The 22427-nt window shown below is 44.3% G+C and overlaps 1 protein-coding gene across 1 annotated transcript in view; it reads left to right on the top strand.

The window, feature by feature from the left end:
* Positions 1-22427, top strand: part of LOC126161287 (cytochrome P450 9e2-like) — a 95146-nt gene that overhangs the window by 11980 nt on the left and 60739 nt on the right. The window contains exon 2 of the mRNA XM_049917026.1: positions 17942-18326. Coding sequence (XP_049772983.1) covers positions 17942-18326 — 385 coding nt within the window. The remainder of the gene's footprint in view (positions 1-17941; positions 18327-22427) is intronic.

The following is a 22427-nucleotide window of genomic DNA, read 5'->3' as shown; positions in this document are numbered from 1 at the left end:
ACCGCCACCCCATCCCCTCTCCATTCCCCACCTACCCTAAGGGTTGGAGTTTCGAATTTTGACTGAAATTTAGGATTTTGGCAGGAATTTCAGAAATGGGCCTCAAGGCTCTGCTGAACTCCCATCCGACAGCCCACATGGCAATTGTCGGGAAATTCAAAATGGCGGCGCCGTTTCACTTCTGGAAGGAAAGCCCAAGTGCACCCACAACACACTTATACCATTAGAGGTGCTTGAAATTGGCAGTAGCCCTTAGGAATGCAGCGTCTGATCACATCGGCGATATAAGGCAGGCCCAGCAGGTCTGCGGCCTCAGTTGCAGTCAGCGTGAAACGACAGACTGGAATGTCCAGTGCTGCCCAGCAGGAGCAGCACAGGCAGAATAGGAAGAAGTCGCGGAAGAGTAAGTACCCCTGTCTTAATGACTGTGCTTACCGTCGTGTGAGGGGTATGAAGTGTTCGTGCTGCTATTGTCGCAAGTAACAGTTTTTGTCCTTCACTCATCAGTGGATGCAACGCCCCCAGGCTGTCGGGGTCTGCAGCAGCGATGTGTCCCAGCCTGGCTGGACCGACAGCAGTGGATGCGTCCTGGAATGCTGTTGCGCACCTGGTCACCTTGCTGGAACAGGACAATGAGCTGTTACTATCAGCTGAAGACACCCAGCCAGCCCCTGACTCACAGAAGTGCACTGTGGGTCCCAATTAGCGTGACACAGGTCTATACTGGACCCATCACAGGCGTCATCACAGAATAATCATTGACAGTGCATGGACAAAGTGAGGATGTAGTGGATGAGAGGATACCAGTTAAGCTATGTGCACACTACTGCTCACTTCAGTATACAATTTAACCGCTAGAGGTTCGTTCGCAATGGCTCTAAGCACTAAGGGGCTTAACATCTGAGGTCATCAGTCCCCTAGACTTAGAACTACTTAAACGTAACTAACCTAAGGACATCACACACATCCATGCCCGAGGCAGGATTCGAACCTGCGACCGTAGCGACAGCGCGGTTCCAGACTGAAGCGCCTAGAAACGCTCGGCCACATCGGCCGGCGCTAGTGGTTCGAAGCATTTACACATTGGTATAGAAGCATCTGCAGATAGTGACTGGCGAGTTGTGACAGAGATCAAGAGTGCAGCTAAGAGTGTTAAAGTGCGACTTATGGAGGTGGAATGGGACGAACTGTGTCATGGGAAAGCCACCATCAAGCAGCAGTTGACCACCGAGTATCATCCGAGCCATCTTCCTTTGTACATTTACTGTGCTGCTGTAACTCTATTCATTACAACAGTGTACAATGAGTCTACATGTGAAAATGGGTGGCACGTCCATTTATCTACATCACTCCATCATAGCTTGTTCAGATGATGAAATTCATATTGTCGGAATGACTGAACAGATGGTTGCCTTGTGTTAAAGCTGTGTATAGGGGTACTGCAGAGTATGTCCACACAAACAGTGTGCATGTAGACAACTTCGAGCAGCGTTTCAGCACGGTGTCAAGGGAAACCGATGTACAGCAAATAAGTTTGACAGAACTACATGTTGAATTCTGTGCTTACAAGAAGGCTTTATTTTCTATATTCTGTACTGGTGTTAAGATAAAGTAAGAACCTGTTGATGTAGTGCATCCCATGTATAATTACTGAATAAAAATGTATGTAACCATGTATGTGTTTTACTTGTTACCACTGAAGCTGTTGCTACCAGTATTTCCACTGCAGACATGCAACAGCAGAAAATTATGCTATTTAACTAAATTCTCCATGAAAGCCCATTGTACGTCAGTACTTGACGTAGTCATTATAATGACAGGGCATAGTGTTCATCATTTTCTATTAAAACCCATTGCATGCCAGTATCTGAAGTAGTAGGTGTCATGGTAGGGTGGGTGAAGCATGAAGACTTTGTTGTAAGGCACTGGAACTGTTGCGGCATGCAACAAGACCAGAAGAACAATGGCACACTCCTTCCTGACTACATACGAGTATGTGCAATAATTGTAGGTCCATCGAACTGTGGTAAGACAGATGTTCTCATGTCACTGCTAACACATCCGGATGGAGTCTACTTTGAGCATGCATGTGTATTTTCAGAAACACTATTTCAGCCCAAATACCAACTATTACAGGGGATATTGTAGGGTGTAGATGGTGTGACATACACGACATTCAGCGAGAGCAGTGATATCCCTTCACTCGAAAAAATCAAACTCAATGTTAATATTTGATGTTATTACTGTGGGAAACCAGGAGCAAATTCGACGATATTTCAGTTTTGATCGCCATGTGGCTGTTTATGTATTTATCTGAGTCAGACATACTCCAGAATCCCAAGACAGCTGCAGAGGGATAATGCGAACCTAATTACAGGTCAGGCATTCAAACAGGTCAATGTAAGTTTAAAACACATTTACCACGCTCACTTAGGAACCAATATGGCGTTCAATGATTTATGTGAAGTTATGTGCAGATTGCTGGAATCACACACAGTATGGGTTTCTCATTATTGGTAAAATAAAAAAGTTGAATGATGGCAGATATAGATCGAAGTTCCAAGAGTTGCTGTATATATACATGGCCGTGGGAACAGGTCAGGACATAAGTATACACATCACCGTGGATAAATTCGCATGCATGCTGGGAGCTCAATATGATAGGATGGATGTGCATTCGCTCGCACATGGACAGGAAAATTCATACTATTCTACATAAAGTTGGAGGTGAACACAAGTGTAACATTTCTGTCACTAAATGTAACTAGGTTTTCTCTTTTGATGCTAGTCAATTGTCAGGATGAGCATTACTGCAAAGGGCATTTGATTCTAAAGCATTATGTCAGGGTGAAAAACACTAAATAAATTACTTTTTCTCTCTTAACAACATGTGGGCAGCGTGGGTTCTTCCTTAGCTCGGGTATGAGGTAGAATGAAACGACATTTTTACACAAGATAACTTTTATTGAAGATTTGTACAACTGTTCCCTTACTCGATTGTTCTGGCTGATAGAGCGGCAGCTGTGTAGTTTGCGAAGCCTTCTGCTGCGTCAGCAGCGGCGTCAGATTACGCTTGGCGGTGTGTATCTCGTGTCGCCGTCTCGCCCAGTTGACTGGAGACGTGCCTCGTGCGGTGGCCCGTTTAATTATTGAGAGCGAAGTCGTGCATCGGATGGTGATACCTTGGATGCGGCGTCCCAGTGTTTCTCTTCTCTAAGCGGCCGCGTGTGTCAGTGTTGTGCGTCGGCCAGCGGAGCGGCGCGGCGGGGGAAGGCCAGTGTCCCGGACTCGAACACCGGACTCCCGCTTGCCAGTCTTTGGCTGTCAGATCTTCATCCCAGCTGACAGGTGACTGCTGATGTGAGGCCGCCTCCTTCCCGTCCTCACGAGTCACCCGGGTGCGTAAAATCAGACTTCAAATACCTTCTAACTTCTGTCTTCTGTCGCCGAGGCTGCTGCTTGCTATTCCATTACAGCGGCGGACTTGGTGCGTCTGTGTACGATGTAGTCTCTTCCTGCATGACGGTCTTCAGCACCGAAACAGAACAGAAAACTACTACTCCTGTCGGGCCCACTGCGTCTCGCGCATTTATTCACTTCAGTTCACTGGAGGTGAACGACTTCACGATCATTGCCTCTTCTGGCACGTTGGAAAGCTTCTCGAATAATCTTCTTAACGTCGGTCATTGGCTCTTGGAATGTAGGCGAGGGCCTGTGATCACATGTGACAATTGAGAAACACGTGAGCCGGTCGGACGATGCCCTGACGGCCGAATCGACAGCATCCGCTTATGTGGGGAGGGCGATGGCTTCTACTGTCACGTTGAAAAGCTTCTCGGAGAATCTTCTTGACGTGAGCCGGTCGGGCGATGCCCTGACGGCTGAATCGACAGTTTCCGCTTCTCTCCTAAACGAGCTGACGTCAAGCGCCGGCCGTTGCCACTGCTGCTTTGCTCGCTGTTTGCCAGTGTGCAATTCTTCTAAAATAAACTAAGTTTTTCATTTATTTTCTAATTTCTACTTCACTTCATATTGATTTCACTAATTTATTTACCTATCTTAAGTACCACTCAACACAAGGAACTAGAGATGTATTGTCATACCCTTCTGAGACTGAACAGTACATTGAATGATCGGGTTAATGCAATTGAAAAGAAAGTAAACGACTTAACTGAGGGGGAGATAGCTGTTATTGAGAAGGGGTTAATGCAATTGGAAAGAAAGTAGGCGACTTAATTGAAGGGAAAATAGCTGTCACCGAGAACTGGAAGCAGCATAAGAAGAAGAAGAGCGGATATATAAAACGTCACGCTGTACTGATGTTCGGTTAGTATACAACCACATGTCGACTAAGCATGAAGTCTCGAGGCATGGAAGGTCATTCGAGAGAAGTTACGGTTGCTGAGATTAGAGCATTTTAAGCGGGAGCAGAAACTGTGAGAAAACTTTAAAGCCGTTACTGAATCCCTGAATGAACTCTCACCGAAATCCCACAACGACGACAATCACGCTATGGCCAATTTCATAAACCGTCACAGCGACACTAGGATGGATAAAACATTTGGTATCAGTGAAAAACAATACAAGTTGGGCATGCAGCCTATAACATTAAATGAAAAACAATATGGATAGGGGATACGTAATGTCATAGAACACTTGGTCTACTGAACCTTGTTTTCCTAACACGCACAAAAACTGTAAATTATTCGCCAAACGATCCGGAAATGTATCGTGAAATAGAGCCTTTGGCTGATCTGCACAAGAATCTGAAAAGCTGAAGCAATGTGAAATACAAATCTATTATAAAACCCATATTAGATGGTGAAAAAACAATAGCAACAGTGATGGTATTGACATTCAGCATAAAATAGTGAGTAATCGACTCCCACAGTATATATATTATATTGATCCCAGTGAACTAATAAATCGGCTATGATTGCTCATGGCATCAGCTACCACTGTAATATAGCTGATTCGAATGAAGTTGTTTCAATAATTTCTGAGCTTAGAGGAAGAGGTATCATTGAATATGCATGAAGACTGTAGTTCACGAACTGCACAAACCAGCATGCATAACATATCTACGTAGATATATGAAGGTTTGTACGATCTGAGGAAGGCAGATCTTCTAGACACGTGGGAATATTCACGTATAAATAACGGATTCAATATATTTTAATGGTCATTGATACTTATTCTAAATTGGCCTGGGCAATACCCATGAAAGCGAAAACAGGGAAGGATATAGCGCACGTGTTTGAGTAGTTGAACAGGCGGGGACATACCAAAGCGCAGGCAGCCTTCAAACAGATCACGGTAGCGAGTTTTACAATAGACATTTCAATACTGCTTGAGCGGAAAGGAATACATCGCTACTCCACATTGATCCATCTGAAGGCGAGTATTGTGGAAAGGCTGAATAGGGCAGTGAAAGCGCAAATGTTGATGCTATTCAATCTTCGTGGCTCACACAAATGGATCGATATCCGTCCGCAAATAATTGCACAGTATGATCGAAGCACATATCGCACAATAAAAAAAAGACCGATCGAATTTCATGATAACAGACTTCTTGATACAGCACACAAAAGTATTAAAATGTTAGATCCACGCAAACAATGATTTAATGTAGGTGATTTATTATGTATTTCAAAACACAGCATTTGACAAATCATACGTGACAAACAGATCAAATGGGATATTCACAGTTTCCAAAGTGCGGAGAACGAATCCTAGACCCTACCTCTTAAAGGACAGCAGTGGTAATGAAACTGCAGGATGCTTTTACACAGAAGAGTTATACAAGAGCTCAGAACCAGACGTGTATCTCATAGAGAGGGTCATATTGCCTCGAGGGAATAGAGCGTTAGTTAAATGGATTGGTTATTCCACATCACAAAATAGCTGGGTCGATGCTGACGGATTTCTATACAGGGTGATCTTATCCGCCATGTAGAAATTCTAGGGATTGATTGACGAGAGGATATGGAGCAAAAAAGGTCTAATGAATTTATGTGCAGAAATGCAGGGTTTCGATGCTAGAGACCATTAATTCCGTCATACTTTGCTACAGAGAGTGCAGTCTGATACGTGCTGTACCACGCAGCCACAGTCACAGTATGCATGGTTTTCTCCTAGAGGTTAGAGCTCTTCCTCGTATATTGTGCCCTAGCGCCCTCTCCTGCCATAGCACTTGGTAATGTTGTATCCTATTCACTTCTCTTGCTGACTCAACTTGTAACGTATTGATACAAGGTTGTACACAATGGTAGGCATCCTTCCTCTACAACACCCTCATAGTAATAAGCACGGAACCTTGCATACATGTCAAATGCTAGACTGTATACACTCTGGTCCCACTGTATCAGTAAACTGTCGTACAGATAGAATTCAGAATTCAATTAGACCCCGACATTATTTAAGTTACAGGTGTCGAATTGCTCCTCATCTGTCACAGTGAAGTGTGGCATTTTCCTTATAATTTGTCCTCTTGAGCTTGTTGAACGTATGAGTTGCTATCCGTTGCACTCCGTATCAGAATAAGTTCCTGTTTGGCATCCATAATAATTCGCTGCAAGTCCTCAAAGTAACCCATAATGCTTTTTAGAGGTACTCTTCTGCTGTTCTGCCCATCGGCCCGTCTATGAATCGTGCTGCATTTTCTAAACCATTCAAATCCGAGAGTGATGATGAGACATACGTTTTAAGGGTTGATGCTGTGCCTACATTACGTGTACGATCAATCTCTTCGCCCTTAGGTTCATGTCAGACTTTCTGGAACAGGAATGCCAAAGCGTTACGTGTAAGCCTTGACCCCACGGTACGACTGCCATCCCGTTTCTTAAATTAGCCATCGAAATACACGAAACTTTTGCATGGAAGAGTTAAAGCGTTGTGGTGCTGGATGACAATCCTAATTTCGTCGTTCTAGTTAAATGTCGTTGAAGCAAATGGTTTATGTGAGGAGTATTCCTGGCCTGCGATTTGCTCATCATATTCCACTGGTTGGATATACTGAGCGACGGCGCTTCTGCTGCCAAGTGATGTGTTCTGCACTGTCTGGACTGCTTTTACACCTCACGCCCATCCTGTCTCAGATGCAGTCGTACAATGACTTCCTCATCACGAAAGTCGACAGGTTGGCTACTCTGGTCCACAACACACAGTTCAGGTAGTTCAATGTATCTACTGTCACTGGAAAGTATACAGTGTTGGTAGGAATTTCAACAATCTTACACCCTGCTCCAATTGAAAGGATGAATCCGTAAATTGAATGAATCAGTCTATCGTTGAAATATGAGTTCGTTGCAATGTTACACTCAACACGCATTATACTGACAGGAAGAATATACATGGCCTGATAAGATTTGTGAAATTTACTGGGCTCCGTCTTCATAATCTGTCCCTTTGTGGAACCCAGTACCAGTGGTGAGCATATTTAACGTTTCTGTTTACAGTTAGCTCATGAATTCACCACCCTTATTTCACGTATAACTGTACTGAAGTTTGCGCAGAACTCAATCTCGTTTCCAGAGTGTTTTAAAACTTCTTTTAAATCGTCAATATCGTATGCATCAAGTTCAGTTTCCACAATTTGATTTTTACTATTAATTTCCAGGAGAAGTTTATTGTTATCCACTGTGATTATTGGGTTGGTGTTGTATGTCCCCTGTCCCATCAGCGCGCCGGCCACTGTGGCCGAGCGGTTCTAGGCGCTTCAGTCCGGAGCTGTTTGAGGAACGTGTAAACTACCACACTGGATTTGGAGATGTACTTTCACGATGATAGCACAGCCTCTTCATTTTGCTGCTGAACCGAGCCACCGCTACAGTCGCAGGTTCGAATCCTGCCTCGGGCATGGATGTGTGTGATGTCCTTAGGTTAGTTAGTTTTAAATAGTTGTAAGTCTAGGGGACTGATGACCTCAGATTTTAAGTCCCATAGTGCTTAGAGCCGTTTGAACCATCCAGTCAGCGCTGTACTGCAATCTCCAATGCGTAAGTCAGTTAGTGGGAAGTAGTTTGCACGTAACAAAGACGATCGTCTTTTTAAAGTCAGAGTGTATGGCGTTGCATCTAAACATCTGCTGGCCAATACTTGATACCCGTCCTTACGTATCATTCGTAAACGTCAGGAGAAACATGAAGCATAGATGACCACACAGGAATGTATTAAAGTCTTGGTACTGTCGAAAATTGTAGAACACATGTCTTCTGCCTGTGAAGCATCTTTGGAATTCTTCTGGAGGTTGCAAATCGTCGAATGATTCGAAACAGTAAGCGTTATTGGTATTCTCTTTTTAACATCTGCTACGCAGTGAGTTCCAGGTCATTCTGCTACATCCAGATTCACCATTCCGCGTTCTCCTCATTTCCACATAGTCTTCGGCAATGTATTCCACATAAAAACACCTCGGAATGTTGAATTGCTTCTTAACGAACGTAAGCAGGTCTGTTAGGATTGCTAGAGGGCTTTTACGTGGGTTGGAACTTAAATAGTGGCAACTGTTTATTTACACCAGTGACAAAAGAGATACATGTTTTGAGCTTTTACAGTCCTTCAAAGTAGCCGCCAGCGTTGTGTAGAACCCGTTGCCAGCGATGTGGAGTGCGTAGTGTACCGTTAGCAGAGCCTGTTCTGTTGATGGCCCGAATGGAGATGATCTATAGCCTGTAGAATCTCTGGAATAGTTCTTAAGTGAATGCCACGTAATGATTCCTTCACCTTCGGAATCAAATCAGAGTCACCATCACCAGCGACCAGCTCTGCGAAAGAAGCGGCGACTCTTTCTGCGCAACCCACCCATCATTTTGCACGTCAATGCGCGGGAGCATACAGCGCAAGCTGTGGCTGTTCTGTTCGGTCGATGGGACTGGGAAGTACTGTACCATCTACCGCACTCCACGGACTTAAGTCCTTGTGACTTTTATTTCATTCCGAAGATGAAGAAACCACTTCGTGGCATTCGCTTCAGAACTGTTCCAGAGATTCGACAGGCAGTAGACCGCTCCATTCGCACCATCAACAGAACAAACTCTGCTAACGGTATACTACGCCTTCTGCATCGCTGGCAACGGGTTCTACACAGCGCTGGTGACTGCTTTGAAGGACAGTAACAGGTGCAAACATGTAACTCTTTTGTATCAGTTGTGAATAAATAGTTGCCGCTATTTAAGTTCCAACCCTCGTATTAGTTTATTAAGAGATCTATTCCTTTCTTATGTGGTTTCAGGTATAGCCCATTTCCGATGGCTGCTGCCTCCATCATGCGGTTATGTCTTCATGCCTCCTGCAGTTACTCCTGGGAGTTTTGTGCTTTCTTGAGTGTCCTGGCAACAGCTGCAGTAGGCCCAGCCAGTGAACCCACCACTGAGAGACCTTCTAGGGCAGGAATGAGGAAGGGAATTTTTCACCCGGTTTTGGTAGGACCCTGGATGGTTTAATTCATCTTCTTTTTCTCGCTCCTTTCTGCGTCAGGGCGCTTTTAGCTTCATACATCGCTGTCAGGATGCAACTTTTGATGCTCCCTTCGGTTGTCATACTCCTGCTTAGCTACCTACTTGCAGCACTCACAACTTGGCTCAATGTCTACTACAAGACATTGATTATAAGAAACAACAACAGAAAAAGTCTGTGCTGAATTTGCCTACAGCGAGGTATTAACTGTACATAACAACGAAATAGAAAGTTAATACCAGATGGAAGTGATGTCTCCTGGCGACCATTGTCGACACATATCCCTGCTGGATTCGCATCCTCAAATGGTTCAAATGGCTCTGAGCACTATGCGACTTAACTGCTGAGGTCATGAGTCACCTAGAACTTAGAACTAATTAAACCTAACTAACCTAACCACATCAAACACATCCATGCCCGAGGCAGGATTAGAACCTGCGACCGTAGCGGTCGCTCGGCTCCAGACTGTAGCGCCTAGAACCGCACGGCCACTCCGGCCGGCGATTCGCATCTTCCTCTTGTTCGATAGCGACATCTAGAACAATTGTGTACGAGGAAAAACATGTACAACAATTGTGTACTATGAAATACATGTCTAACGCAATGTATAACAATTGTACTTACGTTCTTGTTGCATTTCGGTCTCCAAGAGCCAGTCAAGGTCGATCAGATGCCGTTCTAATGCTGCAACAGCGACATCAAAAATATTATAAGCACTTGTTACCATTTTAATACATCAAGAGCTGTTTTATGAACGTGCAAACTACCACACTGAATGTGGAGACGTACTTTCACGGTGACAGCACAGCCTCTTCATTTTGCTGCTGTTTTTGGTCTTTCACCACCCAGCTGCTGCTGCTCTAATGGTGGAACAGCAGCAGAAATGTTACAAGCACTCGTTACATTTTGAATACTTTATGATATGTTTCCTGAAAATGTAAACTATCACACACACAGTTTTGAGATGTTCTTACATGATGCCAGCACAACCTCTTCGGCTTGCCAGTGACTTTCAGCTTCCAGCTCACGCTCTAATTCAGCGAGCATTTCGGGAATGAATGCTGCAATGGCAAAAGGAAACAACTTTTATAACCACTTGTTTCGAGAATGTATCACAATCTGGAAAAAAATTTGAATACTTTGCTACGAAATTTTATAACTGTCGCAGTTTGAATCATAATTTTTTTTATAAACATTTCCATGGCAGTTGCCCCATGTTCGGCCATTTCCTATCGCCACTGTCACTACTGGCTGACAGTTTCATATCGATACGGCGAGAGTCACACGGACACAACTACGTATTGCCAAAGACTGATGAATTTTGTGGAGGGGTTTGGGCTTTATATTTCTTCAGACTCCACCCTCTACTTTGCAGAGGACCAACAGTAACTCAGAATGCCATGCCAGCAAGTTATGAGTTGCGTTCTTTTTCTTCGAGCAAGCTTCGTGCAGGTGGTTGAGAAACAGAACGCTGCTGTGAACACACAAAAATTCTGGGACAAACAGATAAAGGGAGCTATCAGAAACATCCTTTGTTTGCTGGCAACTGACTGCATGTGGCTGGAAAATTTGACACATCTGCTATCTTTAGAAAAGCGTCATTTATTCATTCCGGGACAAACAGATAGCCTGACACCAGATGCATCCCTCGTAATACATGTCGTAGTTCATTAGGGCACGGCTGTGGGAGGAAGATGCTAACCTTTGAAAACAAATCTATTATTCGTGGTGGATGCCAACCACTGCGCAGAGTGGCTTACACCGCAGTCACCCGCCACTTGTCTCTGACTGCTGGCCGGCTGCTGTAGGGCCCACTGTGGCGCTGCGTGGAAGCGGGGGGCAGGGGGGCAGGGGGGCAGGCCCACTAGCGACAGGCTGCTGCCCGAGCAAGGGCCCTCGCAAGGCAGTAACAACCGTGCAGAGTGCCTAGAGTAGCACATAGCACAGTGACCACAGCATACAATTCGATCGGAAGACAAATAAGAGTATCCCCGTCTTGTTGTTGTTGTCGTGGTCTTCAGTCCTGAGACTGGTTTGATGCAGCTCTCCATGCTACTCTATCCTGTGCAAGCTTCTTCATCTCCCAGTACTTATTGCAACCCACATCCTTCTGAATCTGCTTAGTGTATTCATCTCTTGGTCTCCCTCTACGATTTTTACCCTCCACGTGCCCTCTAGTGCTAAATTTGTGATCCCTTGTTGCCTGAGAACATGTCCTGCTAACCGGTCCCTCCTTTTTGTCAAGTTGTACCACATACTCCTCTTCTCCCCTATTCTATTCAGTACCTCCTCATTAGTTACGTGATCTACCCATCTAATCTTCAGCATTCTTCTCTAGCACCACATTTCGAAAGCTTCTATTCCCTTCTTGTCCAAACTATTTATCGTCCATGTTTCACTTCCATAAATGGCTAGACTCTATACAAATAGTTTCAGAAACGACTTCCTGACACTTAAATCTATACTCCGTCTTACTAAATGCAAATCATGTCCTCTGCACTGCATAATTCCACGATTTCCTGTCCTCTGATCTTTGTTTTAGATTTCTACCACCTATCCTCATTTTATAAACAAATTCCATCACAATTGCCGTTAATATTACGTCCTCTGAAGTGACAATAGAATTTTATAGCGAAATTCCATTTTACCGCGAAAATTCAGAAGTGCTGCCAAAATTCGAAATTCGCGCCAATAGGTTATGTGGGGGAGGGGCACAGGTGGGGAGGGGGATGGAGCAGGGATGCACGTGCTGCCCCAGGAAAACACGTGACATCAACCAGAGCTGGGGGTGGGTGGGTGTAATTAACTGAACAATTTAATTAATTTGCATATCAATTTGATATCAAAAGTGTCCTCAGAACCCCCTTACGCTACTACTCTTGAATAGATTTTCCGTTCATAAAGTAGCCTATTTGCCCTTAATTTGATGTATTATCTGCAGGCAGTCAAGTGGAAAATTATATAACAATAGGTATAATCAGTAGTGCACATGTAGTTTGAATATCTTATCCGGTTGCAATGACATGGAGGAGGTACAGTAAATTATAAACAGATATGTGGCTGTAGATCGTCAGCCTCGCAGCTTCCGTGGTGTCGTTGCATGTTCCCATTCGTGGCTGCGACTGCAAAACTATGCAGTTGTCACGCCACATGTTGCCCCAAGGATTTACTCAGAACCATTAATCAGTGGACCTGGCTTAGCTTTATGCACTGCTACACTACTATACCGATCGAAATAGTGGTCGACATCTTCTCTTCGACCCGCGAGACAGGGTAAAATTTGTCATATCTCCTGCTCCACCATTAAATGCCACGGAGTAATAAAATTACTTTGGAAAAAACTGTCACGTTTGATCAGTAGAGTGGAAAAGTACAGTTCAAGCACTCACTACATCGCCTCCAAATGGTCTCTACCAACTCCTGCCGTTAATCATTTCTATAAACGAGACAAAACTTCAAGGTCGAAGGAAAAAGAAAGACATGTCCAAAAAAAACACTTCCAATTTCCATGGCAACAAAAAGGATTTATTGTCTTGTATTAGACGTCGCCCCTACTGCCACATTCATTGCAGCCGTATGAGGTGGCACTGTGGTAGGACAGCAGATAAAGTAAAGTTGTACGGTAAATATGGCTGGGAGCCCAGGCTCTGTCCCCTTCGTTGGAAAGGTGTTTTCTATGCTTTGCACCCATAGGCACCTTACCATCGCATGTTGTTTAAGTGTAACTGTTAAGTGTAGGCGACTGCAATGAGTGTGTGTGTGTACAGCGCGGTGTCGCATGTCTGGTGGGTGACAACGAGAGGAGGGAGACGGCCTCCTCCTCTGGAACGGCACCAAAAGGTCAGCCAAGCCTAACGTCTGAGTGTGACTGGCTGATGACCGACAGTGTGGCGTGCCTCAACTTCGAGAGACACTACGGATGGGTTTGGAACTCATTCCAGGACATCAGCACCGAGACTGGTGGTCAGGGACACGACGCCGCCACCCCTCATGACCCCTCAGCTGTGAAGGCAAAAGGAAAATTGGTAACAGCATGCCGAGTACCCAGATGGTCACCCATCCAGGTACTGACCACGCTCGACGGTTCTTAACTTCGGCGATGTGACAGGAAGCGGTGTACCCGCCGTGGCACGGCTGTTGACAGACACTAGATTTGTACCTGGAAGGACGGCCGTTCAAATGTCTGGTGCTGCCGGACTCCATCTGATCCCCTACAGCGAAGTGGGCTGTTACTGTTCGTCCCCATTAAAATCAGATTAAAAGAAAAGTAGAAGCATAGAACCATAAAAAAATTAATGGCTCGACTGAAAAAGCAAATTAGTACAACTAGGTGATCCGTGTTACGGATTCCTGTTCCCTTCAGACCAAAACGAATGTCCCGCATGCGACGGGGCGGTAAATGATAAAGTGCGGTTGCAGAGTGTTCTTACGAATGAGCATATACAAATGTTGGTTAAAAATTTTATTGCAAATTTTGGCTCTCACGTAAGTCTCAGGGGATGATTTGCACACTTGGTGCATTAGTAGACTTCCACACCCGCGCATTTGTTATAGTTTTTGAATTAATTATTCACTCAGACATAAGTACAATTTATGCTAGGAAACAAGAACTAGGCGATTATTATACTAAAATCAGTTTTTCACGACACAGTTCAATCACTATTTATTGGCGTTGTTCTTTCCTTTCACACAATGAAATTAGCACTGGTGAGACGGTTTACAGTTTTACTCTAATAATAATTTGACTCCGAGCCGCCAACAGCAGTAATGTAGGCTGCTATAAACGAAAATTATTCAAATAATTCGAACAGAGCCACAAGTCTCACTGTCCTCTTTGTTCTAACAGTTTTGGCGCGAAATCACAGATCGCCACATGTTCACTTATGCCGATGTATACCTCGCAATTCGTACTCACACAAATAATCGTAGCACTTCCAGTTCACCAAATATATGCGTGCACACTTGCGCTATTAAACAATACTCTTTGTCGAAATAAATCGACGCGAAAAACATTCTTACTGAAACGACCACATGGGCCACGCAAAACTGGGACTTGCTCGCCGCCCACCGGCGCCCCGACTGCCGTACGACTGACCAACGACTCACCCCTGGCCAAGATGGCCGCTCGCTTATATAGGCTCTGATGTCCAACCCCCTGGTTATTTGAGTACCAGTCTCACCAGTTAAGATTACAAATTTTGATACATACATCCCTCGAGAGAAATAAGTACACCATCGGAACCGCGCTAAAAAGTAAATCTCATTTACTGCATTACATTAATTTGTAGGATTATTCTATCGCCGATAAATCAAGGTTTAGTTTTTGCAAAATTTCGCAACTTGGCGTAGATTTCTTTGTTTACCTCTGTGCTGCAAAGTTTTAACATGGAACTGCATATACCACTGTTTTTAGTTGTAATCTATAGCGATCTACACATTGCACTGCTCAAAATCTTCATATCTATAATAATTAATTAATTATGGGCGATAAATGTTAATACTGATTTGCAAACAATGAAAACTATTGCAAGTTACATGTATAGTATAACTTAACGAGTTTAAAATACGTGTGATGCCACCCAAAATATTATATAGTGCCGTTCTTCACGTCATGAATTTTCTATTGAAATTTATAAACAATTTTGCCTCAAACTTTGTTTATTGCTCTTTAGGTGCTTAATTATTTTTGAATCTCCGATCCGCTTGACGAAACATTTTTAATGAATGCTCGCTCATCCCTGTAAGTTGTTATTTACTATTTTTATTAATGTGTCAGTATTCGTGATATTAACCGATTTTGAGGTTACTATAACTTTTGCGTCTCCTGACTTGAAATAAAGATCGGTCTTTCAGAAGGTGCATATTGCCGACCACAATCCACTGCCGCATCGCTCTCCGCCGTAAGCTACACAGTTTTCGCGTAATGCGTGAAAAACCAAACAACGCCCCAAGCTGCGGGCCACGTGGCCGCCCGGCGGCGAACACCATCCCACCGACTCGTTGCACATCTCGCGCGGGCGCGCCACGCGCTTCCGCTAATCGCGCACCGTGTAGCGCGCTCGCTCTCCACAAAGCAGTCCTTGTATACTAGGAATATTCATCTGGTACCTGGGTTTGTACCGTCACAGACAGAAAGGGAGCTCAACAGAAAGTTATTTGTTGCTCTTTGTAATGTCTGACTAGTACTATACAACATTTATGCGTTCTAAAAGCGTGCGTGGGTAGGCCTGAAAATGGGAAAGTAAGCAAGTCCTGAGACACTGGGGCCAGGTGAAACTCCCAGTACGCTTCTGCACTTGCAGGGCGTCCAGTAAGTAGGTGCTTCATGCAGAGTCGGCAGTACGCTGAGGTGAGCGGAGTCAGGGGGCAGCGATGTGCACGTGTACAAATGGCGGTAGCATCGCGCACACAGCGTAAAAAGGATAGTTCGCTGACAGGACCTGTAATTTGTACTCAGGTCAGACAATGAATGCGGAATGGTGATTGGAGCTAGATGCGTGGGACAGTCCATTTAGTAAAGCGTTTAGGAAATTCGTTGTTCCGGGATCCGCAGTGTCAAGAGCTTGCCGATTACACCAGGTTTACCTCTCACTTCGGAAAGTGACCGAGAGCACCGGCGTTTGCTTTGGGTTGTCGCTGCTGACAGACAAGCAGCACTGCGTGAAATAACCGCACAAATCAGTGTGGGCGTGCGACGAACGTATCCGGTAGGATAGTGCGGCCAAGTCTGGCGCTAATGGACTACCGCAGTAGACGACCGAGGCGAGTGCCGCTGCTGACAGCGGGACATCACCTGCAGCAGCTCTCCCAGGCTCGTGGCCGTATCGGTGGAACCATACACAACTGCAAAATGGTGGACTGGTCAGGTGGGTCCTGACTTCAATTAGTCACAGCTGATGGTAGAGAGTGATGTGGCGCAGACACCAGGAAGCCGTGGACCCAAGTTGTCAACAAGGAGGTGTGCAAGCTGGTGGGGGATGGAAATGGTTGTGTCCAGCGACTTGGGGATTATTTGCAGCCATTCACGGACTTCATATTCCCAAACAACGATAGCATGTCACCGGGCCACAATTGTTGACGGTACGCTTGAAGAACATTCTGAATAATTCGAGCGAATGATTTGGCCACCCAGATCGCCCGCCATGAATCCCATCGAACATTTATGGGACCTAATCGAGAGAGCAGTTGATACAAAACATCTTGCACCAGACGGTTGTAGCGGTAGCACGGCTCAATATTTACGCATGGGACTCCCAGCGACTTGTTGTGTACACGTCATGCCGAGTTGCTGCAGTAGCCCGGGCGAGAGGAGGCCGAATACGATAGTGGGAACCATCGCACGACTTTTGTCACCTCCCTGTAGAGTACAGTGGATGAGCACATCCAAAGACCAAACATTTTATGACCCAACAGGACACAGAGTTAGCAGATGCTACTGGTACAGAAAAACTAAGCATAACTCTCAGATGCTTTAAGAAGGAACACTTGAATAAGCGTGTGTGTTTTCGCAGAGTTGAAAAAAAGAGGGCGCTAAACATTAGTAACGCAAGTTGTTAAAAAGTAATTTGATTTGGAGAAAGAAGAAATGAAGCTCGCCAGAAAAAAATATAGCACATGTGTAGAGGTAATTTTAGAATCAAGCTATGGTTTCCTAAAGCGTGGTATTTTGTTGTTACGACTGAGGAGATGCCCTTCAATATCCGTTAGTCATTCAGCATTTTGAGCTTCACGATAAGCAAAGATGGTCAGATTAAACTCCCGGTTCGATCTAGACGCATAACTGCAATCACACACAAGCAGTACCTGGCACCCGTATTTGTTTCCATCTTGTGTACATAGTGTTTAACACTCAAATCGCTTGACACCAGCACATGATCATACACTGCCTAGTAATAAAATGGTCTAAAGAAACCCAGAAGACATCTGCCTCAAACTGTCCTGTCTGCTGCAAAGTAGTAATTGCAACGCAGGGAAGGGATTACGAGCTTATCAATAATGAAATAATTCTATTTTTGTGTGTGATGGAAAAAATTTAATTGTTTTGGTCACACACTTCAAAGTAAGCTATTAAGTTTTCCTGCATAGGGTAAATTTCGTCAATTTGACTGCATCCCATAACAGATAAGATTTATGAATGTAAACGCAAGTATGATTTACTTAAATTACGTTATACAGCTAATACAACTTGGTCATTTCGTTTTTATTGAATTGCAAATGGATAATTAAGTGACTAATCAGTGTTAAAGTGTCTGATTATAATTTGTCTCACGCAAGGACATTATTTATAGTGATCCCATGTAATTAATGTACAGAGCTTCATAAGAGCACTATCATAATAGATTCACCACTATGTTAAATTAACTTTCAAATACGGCGCTAATAAATTGTTCAGTACTTACTCGTCCCCGTGGCATTACATGATATCACTGAAAGTCAGGAAAGACAGACCGCATGCCTAAGAAGCACTTTCCGTGTTTCCCCGCAGATCGCCGTGGACTGCTGGACGCTGTGGACGCCACTGGTGCTGGGGGCCGCGGCAGCGTCCGTCCTCTGGTGGCGCCGCTGGGTCGGGGTCTTCGCTGACCGCAGAGTTCCGTACGTGACGCCTTTGCCAGTAGTGGGCAACATGCTGGACGTGGTGTTCTGCACCAAGTCCATGCCCGACATTCTCAATGAACTCTATCAGAAGTTGGACCCACACCCCTATGCAGGTCTCTTCTCGTTTACGATCCCTGTCCTACTGATTAGAGATCCCGAATTGATACGCTCCATCACTGTCAAGGATTTTGACCACTTTACTGACCATATGAATTTCATCAATGCAGAGAAGAGCAATCCACTCGCACAAAAGATGCTTGTCGCATTGAAAGGTAAGTATTGATTACACTTATTTTCTCTACGTGGCATATTGTATCTATTTTACTTCGGACGGAAAGTTCCAATAAATTACGTCCCAGCAGTTAAATGTTTTTGTTTGTTTTTAGTAAGAAAAAAGGAAAAAAGAAAATAAGCAATAAAAAAATCAAAGCTGGAATATCAAAAATTATGAAAATGATATATTGCCACTCACTGTATAGATGACATGTTGAGTTGCAGATAGGCACAACAAAAAGACTGTAAAAGACTGAGCTTTCAGCCAAAGCTTTCTACAGAAAAGAAAGCGCACGTACGTTCACACAGGGGGGCACACCTCGTCCACACGTGACCCCTGCCTCCACACTCCAGCCGCTCCGCCCAGAGTGCGCTACTGGTTCCACCTGTTGCTAGCCTAGTTTCCAAATGACTGCCTGCAACTAATACTTCGAACTAATGGGAAGCAGGTTAATTTCTTTCTATTGAAGTACTTGGTGACAATTGATGAAAGACAAAACTAGGAAAGAAACAGAAAACCTTGTCCTTGTAATGTAGATGGGTGGGGTGCACACATCGAGTAAATAGAAACTCGTGAGACCAGTGAAGATAAATGGTACCCATCCTATTGCACTGAGTTTCGTGTATCACCATTCAGTTTGAAAAGGGGCCTCAAGATGATACTAACGTAGTGTCAAAACTGGTCGTGTAATTAATTTTTTTTATGAATTGTACAGCTGTTGGTATTTCTTATTTCTGCAATTTTATGGACTGACAAGAGCGGCTGAGAGATAATGGCTATGACTGCGCGAGATGTTTCTGCTTTTGTGATTGTATGTATGTGTCCTTTTCTCAAGAAGGATTTGGGTGAGATCTCAGTGTGTAAATAGTCTTTTTGTCGTACCTGTCTGCAACTCAACGTATGAACTTGACACCGAGTAGCAATCTACTCTTTTTACAATTTTTTGCTAATAAAGAGTTAGCCAATTCTCAGATAATTATCAATTTTTTTTGGCCATTATCAAATGGGTTCCAACAACATATTGTCACGTTATAACCACAGTCAAGTTCAAATACGAAAGCAGGATTGACAATGAAGGACACTTAGTATTGAAAGCGGATTTATTACGCACATCAATGGACAGACAGAACTGTCTCCTGGACACAAAGTTTTTCTGTTTATACAAGTATCGAGTATTGGATTATACACATGCAATGAAAACATATGAAATTTCGACAACCTTCCAGGAATGACAAACAGTAAATAAATATTAGGTGGTGACTGGATTTTAACTGGCAAGCCGTGACACGCCAGCCAGCAACGCTAACCGATACTCCACATTGCATGCACGACTGCTTGTAGCTTTGTTTCGTGGCCTGGGAAAACAGTGACCCATTGTTTCAGAAGTTCTCACTGGAGCCGACTACAGCAACCTGGATACTGGGCTTGTCACTGGTACTCTTCATGGTAGCGCTGGATGATCCACGGATTTTGCTCGTGTCACATTCCATACACTATGGTGAGCATAGATGGTAGCCCATCTCACTGAGGTTTCGTGTTCATCGAGCAGACCTTTAATAATGAGAAACTCATACCGTCGATCAGATCTTCAGCAATGAACTGGGGCTTCATACAGCGGACGTGTAAGACGTCGCTGCACTTTCTGTTCTTCGTGAGGGGTCATAATACTCGTCTTCGTGTGTGACGTCCAGCAAACAATGAAGGATATGATATGACCTGAAGTAGCACTCTAGTAACTTTTGCAGTAACAACACTTTCTGCATAGGCGTAAAACTCCATAACATGTCACTGGCCTGTGCTTGGCGCTATAGCGCTCTCAGTCCATTTCCTGGATGTCCAGGAACCGTATGAGAGTCGCTGTCCCACTTCTTCGGCCCTAGTGACGGCTTGTTTCACGTAGGCATTTGAATATTATCTGACTGAAACAGAAACATTGAGTCCATTATCGTTTAAGTCTCACGAATGTGGAGCAGAAAGAATGGTGTCAAGCCCATAGTGTTTTGCTTCACTGTGTTAAACGCGAATATCACGGTGAATAATATTGCATCACAGTATCTCTGTCTGACACCAACGTACATTGAGAGTATATCTTCCAACATCTTATTAAAGCATTCGGCGAGGCAGTTCAGCAGGTAGGCAGTTGTCAATCTGAGAGTGACCTCGCAACGCGAAATTACTTTAAGACTAGTATTGTCTCGAAAATATTTCCGAGATCAGAGTTTATCGCAAGGATGCTACGTGCTTCAAAATGCTGTATTCTACCAAGAATCTTGCAATTTACGGAGCTGAGGCAGCCTGCACAGCATTGGTGAAAGCTTACCGGGTGAGGCACTCAGTGTGCACTATTATTCTTCGATTCCTTTCTGTCGACTTTGGGAGCGCCCCAAGAGGTAATCAGGTAGAATTGGTGTCAGATGTCCCAAAGGCAATTGCGACATGTGCTTCCATCACTGGCATTCCTTACAGTGACGTGGGACGAAGAGCAACCATTTCTGAATCATGTTTCCTGTTACGGAGCGTTTTGTTTGTTAATTGGAATTCTCCTTTGGTAGGCGCCTCCCTGTTCAAGGCTTCTATGGTTTTCAGGAGTGCTGGATCTTCCCTCTTTTCAGCAGAAACGTCGTTTGATATAGTGATGCCTAATATTTCATCCACATTGCTGAGTTGTGCTAAAGGTTTCTTTGAAAGGTAGTCAACGTCCTTGCTTTCCACCCACTGTGACTTCGTGCTCCTGAACCCTCAGTATCCGTTTTGCTACCCGACTACATAGATCCCTTGGGCTAGTCAACAAGTATGTAGAATGATGATCTGTCACAATGCTGTATGGTTTGCCAAATAAATATGACCGGACCTTGATGATGGCCAAAACAAATGTAAGGTTATATTTCTTGGTAGAAGAGTAGGTCATCTTGGTTTTGGGGAGTACTCTGAAAGCATTAGTTACCACCTTTTCAGCACCTTCCTGAATTTGTATTAGAACTGCATCTGTCCCATAACTGCTAGCATCAGTGTGAAGTTCTATATTGTCATTCTCTTCGTACAGTGCTAGAACCGGAGAAGATGTTAGTGTCCTCTTAAGAACACGGAAAAATCTCTCTTTCACTTCCTTCCGGGAAAATTTGGCGTCTCCCTATAGTACTTCTTGGAATGGATATCCCTCAGCACAGGAGTCCTTTATGGATCACGAGTAGTTCGACCACATTTCGAGAAAACCAAGGAGTCAGAGAATATGGTTGCCCTTATTTTCTGTGGATCACAATAGTCTCCAATGCTAGTCACTAGCTGCCTCAAGTTTTTCATTTCTTGGGTGACAGAGAGGCACTTCTTTGGATTCAGTTGGAGGCTTCGGGTTGATCACACGTTAACACAACTGTCAGGTGGCTTAGATGTGTTTCAAATGTCTTTGGAACAACAATGTTGTAATACAGAAAACAAAGACAAATCGTCTATTTGAAGTGTTGAAGCAAGCTGTTTCTCATGTTCTCAAAGGTGGCTGAAGCATTACATAGTTCAGATGGCATAACTTTGAATCACAGAGACAGTCAGGTGTTTTGGAGGTACCCTTGTAACACGCCCAGGAGTACGAATGGGTGGGGGTGGGGGGGTACCTTATACTGAATTCTCGTTTCGTGACCGTTTCTTTTCTTGACCGTGCGCCCTGTCCACACCTCACGTACCTGGTAATCCCGCAGCGGTCGTACTGTTCTGCTCCACACTGCTGCTGGCTTGCCTGAAATCATCTATCGAAATATGCAAGCTGGTTTAGGGGAGCCACTCAACGTTAAAACACAACACTGTCCCATGTCTGGTATGAACAACTATATTCTGAGACGAATAAAGGAAAATCGCAGTTTGCACTGTTTACATACCAATTCAGAAGTGTTATCCCAATTAATGGATGGTTCAAATGGCTCTGAGCACTATGGGACTTAACGTCTGTGGTCATCAGTCCCCTAGAACTTAGAACTACTTAAACCTAACTAACCTAAGGACATCACACACATCCATGCCCGAGGCAGGATTCGAACCTGTGACCGTAGCAGTTGCGCAATTAATGGATGACTAACAGTCCACAAAACATCATTTAGACGAGCGTACT

This window comes from Schistocerca cancellata, chromosome 2 (assembly GCF_023864275.1).
Source record: "Schistocerca cancellata isolate TAMUIC-IGC-003103 chromosome 2, iqSchCanc2.1, whole genome shotgun sequence".
Taxonomy (NCBI): domain Eukaryota; kingdom Metazoa; phylum Arthropoda; class Insecta; order Orthoptera; family Acrididae; genus Schistocerca; species Schistocerca cancellata.
The sequence above is the reverse complement of the archived record's forward strand: the minus strand, read 5'-3'. Positions and strand labels throughout refer to the sequence as shown.